Genomic DNA, 19290 nt, shown 5'->3' with positions numbered 1-19290 from the left:
ATTTAGAAAGCAATGTGTATAGCATATCTTTATATAACATAACATAACATAACATTAAAGCTTTGCACAGTACTGGTACGGGAACCACACATTAATGAAGGCTTTATTTAAATGAAAACCTGCTGTCTCATCAGTATACATTTTAAGATGACTATACCATTAGTTTGGGGAAATAAAATGGACTCCATTCAATTTTATTCTTAAACAAAATATATTTCAGTAAAATAGATATATATATATATAAAATTTATTTTTTTTTCCCCTAGAGTAAAGTTTGCCCATTTTTGATAGACCCCTCTTTCCGGGCTACTGAATGGTTGAAGACACATTTGAAGGAGTCACGTTTGGAAGTTATTAACCAACAGGTGCAGTATTTACTCTTGGTCTTTCAATTCTGTTCTGCTTGAGCTTGCTCTATTCCAGACTTTAGAGAGTAGTTTTTAAAGGGGTGGGATAACCATCACCAAAAATGGTGTTATATTCCATGAAACATATAATTTCTCACAAATTATTGTATTCTATTATCTACATTGGAAATAGTAGGTTGGATTTCGGTTTCAGATTAATGTACCTGAGATTAATTGTCTACATGTCACTGTTTACATGGGTGGTGAGGCTTGGTTCAGTTGCACACACACATTGGCATCTTGTGCCGTTTAAAAGTACCTTATTGAACCCCACATGGTCTCAAGATATTGCTTTAACAGAATGTAGGTCTTCCACAGATCCCTGCCAGCTCTGCGCAGGCCTTTTAGGTACTCTGTGATGGTACTAGGTACGTGTCTTTGGGTAATTGCTAGCTGATTGGGTTGATTACCTTTTAGGCTCTGTTGTCTGCATTGCTAGGATCTCCATTGACTGTAACGGAATCTGGAATCTGTGCATGTTTAGATACCTATATGCAAAAGTTTGCATTTAGGTATCTTAATATCCATGTGAATCTGTCCTTAGGTCTTGATTCCGTTTTGAGACGTAGCTACCTAATAACAATTGAGATGCATTAACTAGCCAGAACTTCCAGGTGCACCTGACAGAGGTGACACAAGACCTATGGTAGACCTGTTGTCCTCTGGTGCAGCACGTGGAGAGCTAGGCATGGTAAATAGGTTGCCTGTATGTCAGTAGCTGAATAGATCAAACTTATTTAAATTAAACACTGGTGGCTAAACACTGAAATATCATATGATGCCTGTAGCAGAATTTTTCTGTTATACTACTGATTTTTACATTTAGACTCCTGGTATAATGCCATCCTGTTCATTCCAAAGTGTTAATATTTAAAAAAAAACATGAATCAAAGGAATTTATTTTTATTTGCCCAGGACACCAACTTCCTAACTGCTCTTGAGCTGGCAGTGAGATTTGGGAAAACACTTATTATACAGGAAATGGATGGAGTGGAGCCTGTACTTTACCCGTTGCTAAGAAAAGATCTCGTTGCTCAAGGTAAATGACCAAGATCTTTACAAAAGTTTGCTCAAAGCTTTTGTAGGTTAGATCTATATATATCATATAAAAGTCAATTTTTCTGAAAACATTAGCATTGTGTAACGTTTTGTTACACAATGTTAACGTTAACCTGCTGCTAACACTTCAGTGCGTGAAATACGCTGGAGATATGTTCTTGTTTAGTAAGTGGAAAAATATTGAAAAGTATTTAAAGATTTTTTTTACTGGAATTAGAATGGTGTTTTTATCAACTGTTCACGATTTAAATTTTATGTTACTTTCTAGTAATAATTTCAAACACATAGTTTTACTTAGGAACTTGGGCCTTAAATAGACCAGAAATTACACAACTGGTTGTGCAGTTAGAAATCAGAGTTTTAGAATGTTGGTGTTGCTGTTTGTCTTTCATTTGTCTGAAACTAAAGAAGGCACACAGGTCTGGCCCTGATGTGACTTTGGAATGGAGCAGGGTCATAGAGATCAGCAAAATAGTGGAATTTGGTGAAAGGAGTCTCCCTAACTGATGCAACGAAAGGCACATAAAACCCCATTTACATTTTACAGTAACTCTCCTTTGGAGAGAAAATGTACCCTATATAACTCTACATATAACTGCTTTGGATGTACTTGCTTTAAAGAGGCTGATGTGGAAAATTGTGTTGAAAGTTTAACAAAGAGAAATAGTAATGAGATAAGTGTCTCAGTGTGAGTTATGTTGAATTATGTTGCATATTTTGAAATGATATCAAAAGAACTGAGTGGATTAAAAAAATACAACGATGTATTTTGAATGGCATCTAGTGCCATTCAAAAGTCCCTTATTGAACCCCACCTGGCCTCAAGATATTGCTTCAACAGAATGTAGGGCGTCCACTATCCCTGCCAGCTCTGTGCAGGCTTTTAAGATACTTTCTGATGGTACTAGGTACGTGTCTTTGGGTAACTGAATGCATCCCCTGCTAGCTGATTGGCTTGATTACCTTTTAGGCTTTTTCAGAACTTTGTTAAAGCAGAGATACAGGCATCTTAACTGTTTTACTTAAGGAATCAAATTAGGAGATGAATATGTCTGCAGAACTGTGGAGAAAGCAGATTAAATTCAAATATACTGCTTTGTTGAGGGAAATTGCTCATAACACTCAGACATCCTTTTTTGCATGTTAATTAGCTGTGTTAATGCTAGATCTGCTCAAGTCCAAACTAGGGAGCTGTTTTTTGAAAAGGGGGAATGGGTCACTATTTGAGTCTTTTCAGTCACTTCACAAGCAAGCACGAACTCCTTCTCTTTGCCAAAACGTGGAGGTGGGCACCTGTCTGCGTTATTTTGCTTGTGATGACTGTACATCTTTTCATTACTTGGAATGAAACATTAAGAAATATGTGAATATATATGCTGCAATAAATTTGTCCTTGTACAGCTTCCATTTTCAGTTTGACGTTTTTACAGCATAGACCTAAAATTTATTCTGATCCTTGGCACAAAAGCAAAATTGGTATGTGATTTTCATCTCTACCAGTGTTTTAGCGAGAGATTTATACTTGGAGCATTTCTGATTTGCTCCCAGCGCTAAAAATAGAGAAGCACCTGGCTATGCCACCTCAGAAATTTCTCTGGAAAGGAAATTTTCACTTTGAAACTTTTCATCTTGTTATTCTAAGGATGAGGATATATCTAATATAAGGATATTTTTTAGTGTTAGGAGGTAAAATCTTACTCTAGTCGTGTGATTATTTGAGTCTTTTCTGACCCCGCTAGAAAGGAAACCTGTGGTGGGAGTAGAGTGATGAGATGCCATACGTATAGTTTGATTCTGTGACAGGCATGTTGAGAAATGTCAAAATATTAGGAGTATAAACAGAGGTTGAAACCATGACAGCAGAAATTTTCATGAATAGTTTCTTTCCTACTGTGATTAAATTAAATATATTTATAATAAGACAAATTTATGGGATATTTCTTAATGGAATGTTTTGCTTTAAATCTGATGACTAGATATTCCAGTACCTTTAGTTTCATAGACTTTCTCTATAACAATTGTCATAGAAAGTAATATTTTAATGGAATCATGGTTGTACAGCAACATCAACCTTCTACAAATAAATATAACAGATCCAGAGACGAAATCTGATGGTTTTGGGTCACATTCAGAAAATGTTGAACCATCTTAGTTAGCCAATATGTAATTATGGCTAGTTTGTTTTGAGTAGTATACCTATGTGGAAATGTAAATGAATATGTTTAAATTGTGACAGGATTCTTAGCAAAAGGGGGATTCTCCAGTGCATCTTCTGTGGTGTTCTCTCTCCTATTCATTGTTTGAAGATTTCAAAGATTCATTAGCATTACTTTCACTTCAAGTGCATTTTTTGCCATTTATACTTTTTGTACTGGGTAAGGATCAATAAAATACCCTGGTGTGTTAAATATTCTCACTATATATCTTTCTTACGCTGGTGCTATGTTATTGCATTTTTTTGTCTAACACTGCAGGATACATTATGTTCCCTAAATTTTTTAAATTTATTTTCTTTCTGAACAATTTATAAAATATATTATATAAAATATATCTATCATCAGATAACTCTAGAATATTCCAATCAAAGTGCGTATAACTTCTATTTATTATTTACAGGACCCCGTTACACTATACAAATAGGTGAAAAAATGATAGATTATAATGAAGAGTTCCGTCTTTTTCTATCGACAAGGAACCCAAATCCCTTCATTCCACCTGATGCTGCTTCTATTGTTACAGAAGTAAACTTTACCACAACAGCAAGTGGCTTAAGAGGACAGGTAGGCATTTAGAATAAAACCAATGTATTTATAGCAGACATTCATTGCAACATCAAGCTTCTGGAAGAAGCCCTATGGTGCAGTTTGCAGTAATGGTCATGGAGATATTTTCTAGCACACAAATATAAATGGTAAAATTGATGCTGAAACTAAATTTAAATTTTAAAATCTTGTTTTTATGCACTATGGAAGCAAGTAGTGAGTCCAGTAGAGAAAATGGAAATGGTCTTATTGACTTCAGTTGCAACAAATTAATTGCTAAGCTTATGTTTTCTGTTCAAGATGCATTTATGGTACCATGGAACCATTCCTGTTATTGCTCTCCAGTGTCCTAGTTAGAGAGATACTTTGTGCATAGGAAAAATGTAATGAAACCAAAAAAAGAAAAGAGGTAAGTTAAGGGAAGGAAAAACCCTCTTTATTTGGTGTGAAACACTGTTTTCCAAACATCAAGAGGCTTAGAATAGGATGTAAATAAGATATTGATAAGTAAGATATAACTCAAAACGTGAAGCATGGGATAACCATATGGATTTCTTCCCTCCGCTGGAGACAGGGAAACAACATCATACAATGTAGCCAAGTGAACTGACCCCATCTTTAAGTGGAAATACAGAAAAAAAAAAGCTTTGTTTTTTGTTTTCTCTGTTGGCAGGAGAGGGGTTTGGCTTTTGGTAGACTTGCTAGAAAGAAATTCACTCCCATTCTTTCCAGTTTGTGCTTTCTACCACCTACTTCTTATATCTGATAACAGTGTATACATTATGAAGACTGCCAATCATTTAAACACAGATGTGATTCAGCTTAACGTGCAAAGGTTTAGGTCTCAGCGTAAAAGGGTATGAATCAGTGTCCTTAATAAAGTGATACAGTGCCTTTTGAGATGTCCTTAAGTATCTCACCTGGCTTGCATCTGCTGTTATTCATGAGAGCGTGGTTCACAGTAGTTCCTGGGTTATACTTGCCACTGCAGGATATCCTGGATGTAAAGCTCTTGAATATCTGGTGCAACTGAATGAACGCTTAGAAGTGTGCTTTCAAAAATATAGACTATATACTACTATATGATTAATGACTATATGTTATGCTATATAATTAATGAATGTATCTTATGAAATATTAAAGTGTTTTTTATCCTGTTGAATAATCTCCTTTCTTTTTAGCTTTTGGCTTTAACGATTCAGCATGAAAAGCCTGATTTGGAAGAGCAGAAGACAAAACTATTACAACAAGAAGAAGATAAGAAGATACAGTTAGCTAAGCTTGAAGAATCTCTTTTGGAGGTAAAATAAATTTACCTCTTTTATATCTGTTAGATCAATAAGATAATGTTCATATTGTTATGTGTTTGAATGAAAATAGTGAAAATGTTGGAATAATGAGCCTTCAGAATTTTTGATTTGAGAAAATAAAAGTGTTATTTGCCTGGGGCTGTTGGGAGAGTAAAGTAGATAAGATATGTACATCTGTCATGAAACTATAGTATTTCAATACATTAAGGATTGTCAAAGTTAAATGTATGAATTGTTGGGCCAGATATAGCTGGTTTAGATTGATTAGAAATGTCATTATTTTTTTTTAATGCATTAAAAAAGAGAAAATTTTGTTTAAAAATATACTATTTCAAATTATGAGTTTTTAAAAAGCCACATTTTTAAGCTTCTGAATCATGTCAAATAATACTTTCTCAAGTTGAGAAATGATTGTGTGTTGTGAAAGAAAAAAAAAACAAAAATTCTCAGTAGAAAATGGAAAGATATGTTGAGAGAGACATTTAAAACTTTAAACCTCCACAATTATTTCTTATTACCAATGAACTGTAATATTCTTTATAGTTAACATTTTGCTTTCGTATTTAAAATTAATATTCTCAATTTTCAGTTAACCTTTTTATTTTAATGAAAGTAATTATGCTCAGAAACAGTTGTATATACCTCTATAAGAAAAGGTGGCTTCCAAGGAAGAGGACTCTCTTCTTTTTCATTTGTATCTTGTCATGGATTTCACAGATACTGTACTTCATGCCCATATGAATGGATCCTCAAATCCTCCTTCATTCTAAATTATCATAGATGCAGGGAGATTGACCTGCTGCCTCAAAACCGTCAGTCTGTAGCTGAGTCATGGAACTTTGCAGTATCCCGCACAATGGACTTGATCATAAGCTAATGTTTCTACAGATTCCTCAAAAAGTCATAAACTAACTTTAATAGACTGGCCATTAATATCTCAGTTTTAGAATTTTGCACACAATTATCTAATGTGATTTGAATTTTCACATTTATTGTCCTTATTAAACTCCCTATTAAGTCTCAAATACTAAGCTCAAACCTTTTTTAGAACTGTGATGGGGCAGATTTCTCTTACAGGCAGAGGGAAGCTTGTTCTCTAAAAAAATTCCATATTCAAAGCTGATCATTTTTCAGTATCTAAATGTCTGCCAGAAGCTGAGAGTTTATAGATGCAACAAAAAAATGTCCACCTTTTAGAACAGACTTTTTGCATGATCTTGGAACTCCAAAATTTTTCACGTTTGTCCAATCTGAACTGCCAAGTGCAAAATTTCAAGTAATTGATGCCTAAGATATCTGCAACAAAAAGTGGCCAAGTATTAACACTGGGGTTGGTTTCAACTTTGGCATTCTTGTCAGCGCTTGAAATCGGAGTCCTCTGACCCTGAAGAAAGAAACTTAAAGCTCAGTGGAAACTACCATATGCTCCACAGGCTTTGTCAACAAAGATGTCAGTGATCTAGCTAAATTCAGGTTAATCCAAAAGCAACATTAGCATTCCATCTGAAGTACTGTACTGATTTTCTTCCAAAAGCCTTGAAGTAAAGACATACATGCTGTGGCTCTCTCACGGCTCACACTATGATTCTTCATAGCAAAATCGGATTCCTTGAAAAAAACAGATGGTCTTGTCCTAAACTCTTTTCAGCTAGAGAACTAAGTGCATTCTACTATTCTAACTGGTTAATCTCTGCCCCCAAATATCCCGAAATGCTGTCCTGCAGGTAGTTGTTCAGAACTGACTTAACTGACAAGAAGCCAGTTTTGTGGTGTTGTCTGACTAAAAAATTGTATTGAAGTGTGTTTGCTGAAGGTTAGTAAAACCCCTTGAATAACAGTGAATCAGTCAAGCTTTTACCACTTCTTATTAGAAGTGAAATAGTTTACAGAGGAGAACTCAGGGAAAATCTTGGGTAATCTCAAGGATTTTGAACGGATCTCGGACTACAAAACTGAAATTGTTGTAATGGTGAATATTCATCTCAGTTGGAAATAAGACCAAAATTGTTTTCTTCAAAAACATTGCAATGTTTTTGAGGAAAAATTAATTTATGAATGACTGGGTACAGGAAGTCATTACAAGTAGCCAATTTCAGGTTAAATTGGTAGTTAAATAAAAGAAAAAATACCCTAATTTGTATTTACCATGGGGATGTTAGTGTGTAAGACTCTGCTAGAAATAATTCTCAAAAGCTTGCCAGCGACTTAATTTTCAAACCTGGCAATCTGGATTTTTGGAGTTTGTTCTTGGCTTTTATTTTCCATGCTTCTTTAAAACATCTTAGTTTTTGGACTAACCACTTGCTTTCTAGTACCCTTGATGCATTCAATGATTCAGAAGTATGTACAGGACAGAAAGAAGGACAGGTTCCAAAATGGTTAATTTCCAGGTATTTTAATGTAACATAAATTACTTTTTGTTTTTTTTTTTACAGACACTTGCAACATCGCAAGGCAATATACTAGAAAATAAGGATCTGATTGAATCTTTGAATCAGACTAAAGGAAGTAGCGCACTCATCCAAGAATCACTTGCTGAATCTCACAGACTTCAGAGTTTCCTTGATAAGGTAGAGGAATATTTTAATCTTTTACTGCTGTTTTTTTCCTGCTAAAAATATTAATCTTCTATATAGAGGGGATATAAACATCCAGAGGAGTATAGATCAGTAACATACTAAATTAATTTTTTGGAGTAAAAGATATTTGGGGTATACAAGTACAGAAGGTATTTTCAATAATTAAATTCCTTTGGTTTATATATGGTAAATATCTATGCAATTTAAAATCAAATAGTTTGAATTAAAGGAATTTTCCCCAAGGACTTATTGGCAAGTAATGGGTTTTGACTTTTTGCCATTGGCTATTGCAAACAGTATGGCTCATGTGGATGTTCTTACTTAGTATATCCCTTGTTATTGCAAAAATTTAGGTCATTGGTGATGCTATTCACCTGGCATCCTGTTTCTGTAACACGTTACAGAGTTTTTCTCAGTGTTCTTATTTGTTTAGTTTAAAATTTTCTGTTGAATTTTAGGACGTGTTCTGTGGCAGAAAGAGACCTCAGTGCCCTAGGGATTAATTTCCAAAAAGTTTTTCATAATTTAAAGAAATTTTTGCTAAAAATGCTTTCTTCCAATTTTGAAATCTAAGGACGGTGTTGAAGTCTGGAGTGCATGTCCCTCAAATTGAAGAATCAGAAAGAATTCAGTTTTCTAAAGCAGTGGGAGTCATGCGAATGGTTTTTTTGGTCGGACGAGTAAATGTTTATGCAGTAACCAGTAGATGGCAGTAATGCCCTTGGGTTTCACATACGTATGTTTTTGTTATCCACAGGAGAGGGACGCCTATCTCCCTTTAGCTGAGAGTGCTAGCAAGATGTACTTTATTATCTCAGACTTGTCCAAAATTAATAATATGTACCGGTTTAGTTTGGCGGCTTTCCTGCGGCTTTTCCAAAGGGCTCTGCAAAGCGAGCAGGTATCTTCTCTTTTCCTGAAGCTGTTAATGCTGCAGGCGAACCAGGCTGCTTTGATCCTTAGAATATGTTAGTTGCTTTGGATGCTTTTAGAAAATAATGTATAATAACTTATGATGAAATGTATAATTAGTGATGCCGAACTGTTGTGTATTAGATATTCAGAATACAGGCACATGGAATTTTTAATGATCTTGCATTACATATAAATCATAAAATTGCTGTGCCACCTGAAAGAAAAGTAACTCTTATTTGTAATTTCAGGCTTACTCTTTGTTTAAGGTGGATTATGAAAAACAAGGTTGTTTATAACTTTACTGAAGGATTTATTTAAATAAATCCTTGACCTAATCTGCAAACAATGCTAATTCTATCAGCAAGGGGTAGAATAAGAACATACCTATATTTCTACTTGGTTCAGTTACCCGAAGGAAGATCAAAACTTTATCTACTTTTATACAGTTTGTAAGCATGCATGCAGCCTGTCTTGTTAAAAATGTAATTTTTACTTTTCTGCGTTCTAATGGCCAGTATATTCTTACTGAAGCACATAATTATGGATTTATCCCTTGTCACCTCACTCTTTAGATCTAAAAACGCCCACTGAGTGACAATGCATTTTCTTTTATGTCAGCATCTCCAAAATCCGTCTTAATTCTCTTTCCACTTTAAAAAGGCATTCACCAGCCTTTCATCGTGTCACTTTTGGATTCCCCTTTATTCTGGCTTCTGTGCTTACAACTTTCCTTCAGCTACAATCATTACCAGGGGCATGGTTCTGACTATGCGAACTGACCCTCTTTAAAGTTCCTTACCTATTGCTTCGTTTCCACAACGTGAGCTTTTAACTTCTTGTTCTTACTTTAACGCTCTTTCATAATTTCTTTTCTTCCTGCCTATTATGTTACCTATTTTAAGCACAAATTCTGGTTTTGCGTTCTTTGCTTTCTTCCTTCTTTTCTTCTCCTCTATCCAGTTCTTCATTTTTCCCAGACTATCTTTTAGGCATGGGAAAGGTATTAGTCAAATCAGCTTGTGAATCCACATTTCCCTCCTTTATAACTTCATCTCTTCAAATTCCAGCATGGTAGAAAGGAACTTGGTTTTGATAAATCTCATACTACCCGTTACCTCCCTCAGCTTTATTTTTTTCCCCTCTTCTTTCTCTTTTATCCCATCTTCCTTTCAGTTTTCTCCTATTAATTAGTCTTTTAGTCTGTAAGCTTTGAAGGACAGGATATATTTACTATTTTCTACAATGTTTACTTCAGTTGGGCCAAGTTTGTCTGCAATTTTAGTAACCACACTTAACGTCAACATAACATTGACATAACGTCAACATAACATAACGTCAGTAACATTAAATACAGTAATTCAATACATAACCAGTTTTTTACCAAGTGAAAACTGAAATTTCAAGGATATTAATGTTAGAAAAAGAAACTGTTATCTCACACTCTGTGTATTTACCTTCTATATAATGTTCTTAGTCAAAATATTCAACACCAAAATATTCATTTCTTAATGCTTCAGCATGATCTTCTCATTTAATCATCTACTCATTGATGGCTGCCGCTGAGTTCAATAATTTGTTTTTAGAACTAGTAAGTGTCACACTAGTAAGTGTCCAGATTATTTGTGTCATTCTGCTGAAATCTACAGGGTACATAAAATGATTTTTACTTCCACGTAAATTTTTGAAAGCCAAAATTTCTTTTTAGGATTCAGGTAATACTGAAGAAAGAATCAAGTCGCTTATTGCCTCATTGAAACATACAGTGTATGAATATGTTTGTCATTGTTTGTTTAAGGTAAGATTGTATTTTTTCTGGCCTTTGTACAGTGCACTGGGTTTGAAAGTATACTTTTAGCAACCAACACTTGATCTACTTTAAATAAACAGTATTATGTCAGTACACATGTAGTACACGCAAAAAATTACACTTGCAATATTTAACGTGCAAAATGAGGAGGACTAAAAGTTAGAATGTAACAGAATTAGGATTGCGTGTGCACATTTTTCCACAGAGCAGTTTTCTAATTAACAAGGCTATTCCCAGCCTAGTCTTGTTTCTGCTTCACCTCTGGCTCCTCACCTCTGCTCTCTTGGTGAGAACCTAGGATAGATATGTCTTTCACTTTCAATTTTAATTTTTACTTTCACATGGAACAGTGTTTGTCTCAGTACCAGGCTGAAGAATAGTAGGTCTGCACAGATGATTTAAACAGTAGTACAAATCATGCAAGAATGGAGTTTGATTGGTGAGAATGGAGAGATCTTGGAAAATTTTACACCACCTCCTCCCCTCTTCCCCTAGTTTAGCAACCCTGTACTGAGGATGCAGAAGTAGCAGTTATATCTAAGGATTTTTGGTTTATCGAAGTCCAAGAGGATTCTCATGAAATATTCTCATAATAATTTAATGTCTATGTTTGAAGTCATGAGTATGTGAAGCCTTCCGATAAGTCATCGCATCTTTTGAATATTGAAAGGCAGCTATTTTTATATCTCAGAAAAGATTAAAGATTTCAAAAGCAAGGCACAGAGGGGAGAATATCTAGTAGGAAAGATTTTCACTGTGAATGATCAGATCGGAGATTAGAAAATATTTCAAGTGTAAGTGTTACTGTGCAGCTTCAGACCAGTGGTCCATCCAGCTTAGTATTGTATTCCTATAGTGGAGAGAACAAATAAGCTCCTCGTGCCATCAGCAATCCACTGCTTTTTATCCATGCAAATTTTTAAAGACTCCTGTGACACTGCGGCTTTACTAGTGTCTTCATAAATGGTGTAGCTCAAACAAGTTCATACCTTTTTAGCGTGTTAGAATTGGGAAAGATGATTTCGTTTGTGGTTAATGTTTGTGTTTGTGTGTACATAGACATCATGCATGCTAGTAAATGAAATGGTGCCAAGAATTTTGCCTGAGCACTGGAACTGGCCCACCTGTTCTGTTAATCTGTCAAAATAGTTGCTGTCATAGATTTGGCCTCGACCAGTCAGTGTTCTTCCAAACAATTCCCATTCAAGTTTTGGATACTAAACCACCCAGGGAGCATTCATTGTCTGAGAGGATGAAAGAGCTGAATGGTGTGGCCTTCAGCCATTCCAGTTGTTCTCAGTGTTATAATCATGGACGTATTTTATTTATCAATACAAAGAGAACGTTAGTGCTGTGAACAGTTTGACCCTGATTCCTAGGTGGGCCCTGTTTGCCCTCTGCTCCTACCGCTGTAACAAAACCAATAGTAAATCCGTGCAAAAATAAAATGAAATGTCCTTTATTTGATTTAATGGTATCCTTGGGGATGCTTTGTACCATACAGGTTTGTAATTGAAAGAATTAATAAAACAGAACTATTTAAAGCAGCAAAAAACAACTTTATGTATCAGTATCCATAGAGATACAAATTATGCAGAGAGTTGCTGTGGCTGCCATCATGCAGTTCTGCAGTTACGGAAATCCAGTCTAAAGCAGCTGTGGCTCAAGTGAATTGAGTTATGTATAGCCTCTTGGCAGTTTCCAAGGTCAGTCATTCCAAGGGCAATTAAAACCAGTAAGGATATGGTCTCTAAGCCACATATGTCCCTTCATTCGGTCCACCATGATTCTGGAACCAGTAAATTATTAAATAATTCCTATACAATCCTTTTTCAAAAATTTGCTATGAGAAGACTTCAAGCATTTCTTATGCACAGTTTAAAAAATAATGGATTCTCTTTAATATGTTTGCTTTATTACAAGTACTTGGTTTTTCTTCTTCACTTGAATTTAGATGTACTTAGATAAAGGATTTGGGTTAGTGTTTGTCTCTAAGTTGCAGAGGTATGTCGCAATTTTGAATTAGGAGATGTGTCATTAAGTCACTACCATGGAATTAGAGGTGTTTTATTAATGAAATTTTGTTACTTATAAAAAAAGCAGAAAGGTGTCTTTTGACGATCATATAAATATATTTTTACTGCTTTCATTTCAGGCTGATCAGCTAATGTTTGCTCTACATTTTGTACGAGGAATGCACCCTGAACTTTTTCAAGAGAATGTAAGTGCTAGAGGAGAAAATCCCCAAGTGATTTAGTTAAACTTAATATGAAGAGTAAATAACTAGATAAAAAGTTTTTGTCAGTAAGTGTAGGACTTGGGATTTTACACTTATATGCTACTATTTTCCTATGATAGTTACTTTTGGATGTCAACATTGCATTTATTATGTTCAAAGTGAAGATTACCGTAAGAAAGGTGGGTAAATGGTTGCCTTTAAATAGGGGTCTGAAAAAGTCGGTTATGGAGGGTTCTTGTAGTGTTGTGAAGGCACTGTAACAGTGTTTCCCGCCACCATGTGGCTAGACTTTTATCTATCTTTCCAGTTAAATACAGGTGTTCTTTTATAAGTGATGGATACACACCTGTTTCACTGTGATCAGGGGTCGATTGCGCATCGTACCTTGGTACTGAAATGAGGAAAAAGGAGCACAAGACCTAGGAAGACATTAAATAAAAGTCTGATTCTGCAACCTGCAGTTGAAGACACTTAAGGCAAACAGTCTTCTTGGAAGGTGAAGTAATGAAGTTATCTTTTGTGCATTTCAGCCATTGATTCTTCAGTGTTTAAGAAATTACAGCAATCGTTAATGTCCTCATTTGCAACAGTGTCTTCAAGAGTGCACTGTACAGAGAGTGTCCTTCTTGTATGTTGTTCCCTGGCTGCATAAGTATTGGATTCTTTGCACCATAGTGGCCTATCTTTGAGAGGAATTATGAACACACCCTGGAATAGTTTATATTTTTGATAGCATAGTGGCATGCAGTTGGTATAGGTTCAAACCACATTTAATAAAAATCACTGTCCATTCAGTTTTCAGGCAAGTGCTGCATTATTAGTGTATTCACAAAAAATTGAGAGATGTCACATGTCATTTTTGACAGTGGTCTGAATGAGGCCTAATCTGAAATTGCCTAATTTATAGGGAATTAATGGGGAATTTACCTGTTGCTTAGAGGCTACCCTCTTCCCAACAAAATTGCAGCAGAGCCTGAGTACTGCTAACCCTTATTTCCATGGGGCAGCACACATTTCAGTAATAGCCTGTTCTTCTATTTGGGTGTTAGATAATGCTTTTGCCCAACATGGGAGTTCATAGTGAATTTACATGTTTCGTGTAAAATAAGACTTTTAGTGATGATTGAGTTGGTAACTAAAATTTAAACACCTGTTAAAATTAATCTGAGCAGGTTATCCTAGACTGTCTTTGTAGGAAACAGGAAAAACCAGACCTATCAAAGAAGCAATTAGTTTCATCATAAACGAATTTCATAAAATAGGTCAGATGGTTTAGTACTAAAATTGCATACTGCTCTCCATTGACCTTACAGGCAGACTAGGCTAGCTGCCTGAGATGTAGATGCCAAAGTTATAGTTGTCTGTCGTGTAGTGAAATTAATCCTATTAAGTCTGCCTGAAGTAGAACAAGAAACACAATTGACTCAATACAAGTGCTTAAACATGTCTGATTAGCCTGTCCCAAGACACATTTCGTTATCTAAAATACCTACATGGAATGGAGGGACAAGGCTATGGCTTTCTGGACTAGAAGCTGGAGACCAGGAGGAGTATCAAATGGTAGTAGATGTCAATTTGCTAGAGGAGAGTCCATGGTAGGGTAAAAGGTAAAATGCATTTGAAGGAAGTTAAGGAACCTGATCATATGAAGGATGTGGGTTTAAGGTACAAGGTTTAAGAAAGCTTGGTTGAAACTTTTTGGTGTTATGAGTGGAATGTTGTTTTATTGCAGACATTGACCAAATGAAATCCCCCAGTCTGTCAGCAATGAAGCTGCCTGATAAAAATAACTCAAATTAATCTTGTTGGTAGAGGCATACCTAGCTACTCTTCATTACTAGAACTTCCTTAATTCATCTTTATTATTTCTTTTCAGAAAATATCTTGCTTTATCTTTCTAGTCCTTGAGTTTATAAAGTAATGAAGGCAGCAACTTGCAAATAGTTTTCTGACTAAATTGAAGCCTGGCTGCCTAGGCTTCTTAAGTATTTGTAAGTACCGCTTTATGTGTTGGTTGCTATTGTTTACAATGCATTTCGATCAGCTATTAAAGCTCTTAACCAGCTTAATCTAGGTTACGTATAATGCACATTCCCGCAGTAGCTGAGTACTCAAAACAGGCAAATAATATCAATAATTTTATCACTTCTTTGAAAGGTAGAACTTATTTTAATTAAATTGTTAAGAAATTAGTGCTTGTGCAAGATATTGTTTGAGGAAAATGAAGCTGAAGTGGTTATTCTTTTAAAGTTATTTCTCTTAAAGCTTTTAATGTGATGAGGCTAGAAGTTGCTTATTATGCTGCTAGAGAATTTAGGATTCTAAGTCCCTGTCCCAAAAGAGTTCAACCTTCTGCACTTAGGAATTTTTTGCATAGTGATGAGAAATTTATAGTACAACTTCAGCATTATGTTATAGAATGCCTTGGCTCTTAGCAGAGATATTATCTTTCTGAATCAATATGTATAGATTTTTCTGGGGTAGTTTTACATGTCTCTACATATTATACTCCTGCTTTCCTTCATAAAAATATTACACGAATTCTGGTTTTAAAACTGGGGAGCCTTCATGTATTTTTGTGTGCATGGCCATTTTCTTTGTAATTGAAAGAGAGAGTGCTTTCAAGTCTCAGATAAATTGATGGGTACAAAAAGCTATGCTCTTGTCTGTATCAGATTAGTGCTAGTTGATTGACTTTTTCATTTGGAATCTTACTGTTGTCTTTAACAATTAAAAAAAAATCTTTATCATAGAATTACAGATACTGATTATGTAAAATTTCAATACTTACAAAGATTTTTTAGTATATTTCTTACCACCTCTAAATACAGGATTATGTCATTTGTAGCATGTTTTTAAATACTTATCTAATCTGTCTTAAAATACAAATACCAAGTCTAAAAGATTTAATCATGCATAAATTCAATTTACATTTCACTTTCTTAAGGCAACCAAAGTATTCACAATACCAATCTATTATATTAAGTATTCCTCCTGTTCTAATAACTGCACCCTTTGGATACTATAAGATGAAACACTACTGAAACATGGATTCTGTAATTATCTGTCCCATGTGGGCTGCTGGTGCCCTATCAGGCAGTATGTGTTTCCTTGCCAGCCGCGTACGGCACTTCTTGCTGGTCTGTAGTTAATCAGTCTGGGTGGGAGCTGTGGGTGCTGGGAAGGGATGGGCTGCCTCCTTTTGTTTCTTTTTCTTATAAAGCACTGCAGTCACTTACCTTGAATTCTGCAAAAGGAGTTGCATACCGGTAGTATTACCTAGAGTTTTAAAAATGTTTTATAACTCTTTGAGAATCGAGGCTTAATTTGTTTATCTTCCTGCTTTGCCTACATGCTACTACATATTAACCTTTGTTCTTAAAGTTGTCTTGTGACTTATCTGAGTTGTTCATTTATTCCCCCTAGGAATGGGAGACTTTTACAGGTGTCATCATTGGAGATACCGTAAGAAAATCAGTAAGCTACATTTATTTGTATATTTTGAAATAAGGAACATTTACTTAAATCCTGAAAAGTTAAAGTTGTATCCTTACTGTATGGTTTAATTAATTGTATTAATACATTAAAGGAACAAATTACACATAATAACATAAAATATAAAAAATTTTTGAAATTTTTGAACACGGCAACTTATTTTCTAATTTGCATAGCTTTTTGCCTTTGTTGCTTCCCCCCCCGCCTTTTTCTGTTACCAGGATTGCAATTCAATTTGTTTTTTAAATGGGATGTTTGAGAAGGTGTTAAGCCCCTCTTAAGGAACTAAAATCAGTGTTTCTGCATCCCTCTCTCTCCCGGTATTATATATGAGTTGTACTTTTTCTATGGATTGATGAAATTGTCCACACACTTTGCTAACTTTGACATGCCTTTTTCCCCAGCCTCACAGTTCTAATTCTGGAGGTGTATTTGTATATTTTCCTAGGTGACAGAGCTAGCTTAAGAAGCTTCTGTTGCATGCCTGACTAATTGTACTGTAGTTACTAAATGTCCATCAATTCTATTGAATCTGTATACTTTCAAAATAACCTTCCAGTATAAAAGGGTAGAGAAAAAAGCTAAACTTTCCATAGTCTTATCCATTATAGCCCTTCTTTGAACCAAATATTTTGACAAAGCTTTTGAAAGGAGGTTTTAGGAAACAGAAGCCCAATCAGGAATCATGAGCTCGGTTTGCCTCTTCTTTTGTTAATCACCTCTTCTCTTGCGTTCAGGGTCAAGCTAGCTCATTTCCATCAGGCTTAGCTGCAGTTTTCATCATTCACAATTGCTTTCAGCCTTTAACCTTTTTTAGATGTCTGTCATGGTATCTCGTACATTCAGTGGTACAAGACAATGACCAATGTGAGTACCTCGTTTTTAGAATATTCATGACACCAACTGTGTTCAGGTGCATGCTGGCAGAAGTGGCAAGTCATTTAAAACATAATGTATTATTCAGGTTTTCTTACTCAGGCAGATGGTTGCTAAAAAGATCCTTAAATTCCCAGTGTCTCTAGCCCTTAGATGGCTCTACAGGTTTTGAATTTCAGTGTGAATATAGACATCCCTCTTCATCTATTATAAAGACTATGGAGTCTTTATAATTGAATTAAATGTCAGTGAACTTGGTGTCTGTCAAGTATTTTCTTGCTGTAGGTCATTTTCAAGCTATGTGAGATCCAATTGTATAATGGAATCTAACACCAGTTAAATTTAAACACCATCTAATGCACAACCCATAATAGATTTTGGAAAGATTGTGGACATATGTGATTCAACCCCAGTTCTAAATGGAATGTATATTGCAGACCCATCTCAAGTTTATTCCTACAATTGCTTCCGACTTTCCTATTTTTGTTCTTTCTCAGACTTCAGAACTCATGGCTGAGCCATCCTTTCACAGGAAAGCTTTCCTTTTTTCTGCTGAACATTTAAGATTATTCTTGAAGTTGCTCCATGGTTGAGAGATCCAAGGACATTTCCATGCAGAGACTGTCAAACTGGTTAATGGGCACTGTAACATTTTTTTATAAAAAACGATATTGTGAATACGGAGATGCCATGGGATCTTAAGCTATGTTGTTCATCCTTAGAATTTCCTTCATCACCAACACCTAAGAAGCAGAAAAACAGAGCTGTGGCCAAACTTTAGCAGCGCAGACATGTCCAGAAGTAATGCTTTGCCTAGTGAATTACCCCTGAATTGCCCTTTGTGTGCAGAACCATCTTCTCCATGACTGGGAATATGTGCAGTGGAGTTAATTTTTGAAGTCAGTTGCTCAGAGTGCATATGCAGATAGCCAATCATTTGGGTTACTTGTTTTTAATGGAAAAGAAAATTACTTGAGTTGGATGTGTCATTCTAAATGATATTTTCAGGCTCAAGTGGTTAAGTGAATGTTAATGTATATCTCAAATTTAAATCATTGGTAGGTTTTGTTTTGTGATGCTATTTATGAACTTAGCAAAAGACCACAGAAAGCTTCCTGTTGTGAATGCTATTTTTATTAAAAACATGGGTGTTGCGGTCTTGTTACTGAATATAGTGTTTCACAAAAATTTGCGTAACTTCTGTGTGTTATGTAACTTGCTTCAATAAGGATTCACAAAGAAGTGTTCGTGACCAGATTCCCTCTTGGATAGAACAGGACCGAGCCTGGGCAGTAGCATCTTTGAAGGTATAAGTCACTTGGTAGATTGATTTGAACTTAAAAGGCCTTTGGTTTCAGCAAATAGTAATTTGGACTTCAGTACTCAAATATGTGTTTTTTCAGATGGAAATATTTTGTTATTTTAAACTGTTTATTCTGTCTTCCAGAAACCATGGCTTAATATATGCCCACCTGAAAAAAAACCCTAGTTTTTTAAAATTTAATATCATTTTTCTGAGCCTTTTCATGTACCTCTCTACCCCATCTAACAATAAATTTCAATGCATGTGAAAGAACCTGTCATCTTACTGAGATTAGAAAATACCATAAGCCTACCCAAGGTACTATAATTTCTATACATAGAAAAAATATGCAGAGAAAAAATCGCAAAGAATATTTAAGTTGCAGGTTTCTCTTATGTACTAACTTTTACAAACCACTTTATATTGTATTAAAAACTATAAACTGTTAATTGTGAAACTAGTTTTCTGCTTACCTGATTTCCATACACATCTTTAAAGGTATTTCAATGTTTGTTATTGCTCAGATCAAGGAATTTTA

General features: G+C 35.1%; 1 protein-coding gene across 5 annotated transcripts in view; it reads left to right on the top strand.

Annotated features, from left to right (window-relative positions):
- Positions 1 to 19290, top strand: part of DYNC2H1 (dynein cytoplasmic 2 heavy chain 1) — a 178237-nt gene that overhangs the window by 70039 nt on the left and 88908 nt on the right. For 3 of the 5 annotated variants that reach the window (XM_074570728.1, XM_074570719.1, XM_074570739.1), the window contains exons 64-73: positions 267 to 365; positions 1323 to 1446; positions 4083 to 4246; positions 5410 to 5529; positions 7974 to 8108; positions 8875 to 9018; positions 10738 to 10827; positions 12995 to 13060; positions 16505 to 16555; positions 18679 to 18756. In XM_074570728.1, the coding sequence (XP_074426829.1) occupies positions 267 to 365; positions 1323 to 1446; positions 4083 to 4246; positions 5410 to 5529; positions 7974 to 8108; positions 8875 to 9018; positions 10738 to 10827; positions 12995 to 13060; positions 16505 to 16555; positions 18679 to 18756 (1071 nt within the window). Of the gene's footprint in view, positions 1 to 266; positions 366 to 1322; positions 1447 to 4082; positions 4247 to 5409; positions 5530 to 7973; positions 8109 to 8874; positions 9019 to 10737; positions 10828 to 12994; positions 13061 to 13442; positions 13502 to 16504; positions 16556 to 18678; positions 18757 to 19290 lie in introns of those variants that run through there. The other 2 variants (XM_074570750.1, XM_074570761.1) reach the window with 2 other exon arrangements.

This window comes from Larus michahellis, chromosome 1, assembly GCF_964199755.1.
Source record: "Larus michahellis chromosome 1, bLarMic1.1, whole genome shotgun sequence".
NCBI classification, from domain to species: Eukaryota; Metazoa; Chordata; class Aves; order Charadriiformes; family Laridae; genus Larus; species Larus michahellis.
The sequence above is the reverse complement of the archived record's forward strand: the minus strand, read 5'-3'. Positions and strand labels throughout refer to the sequence as shown.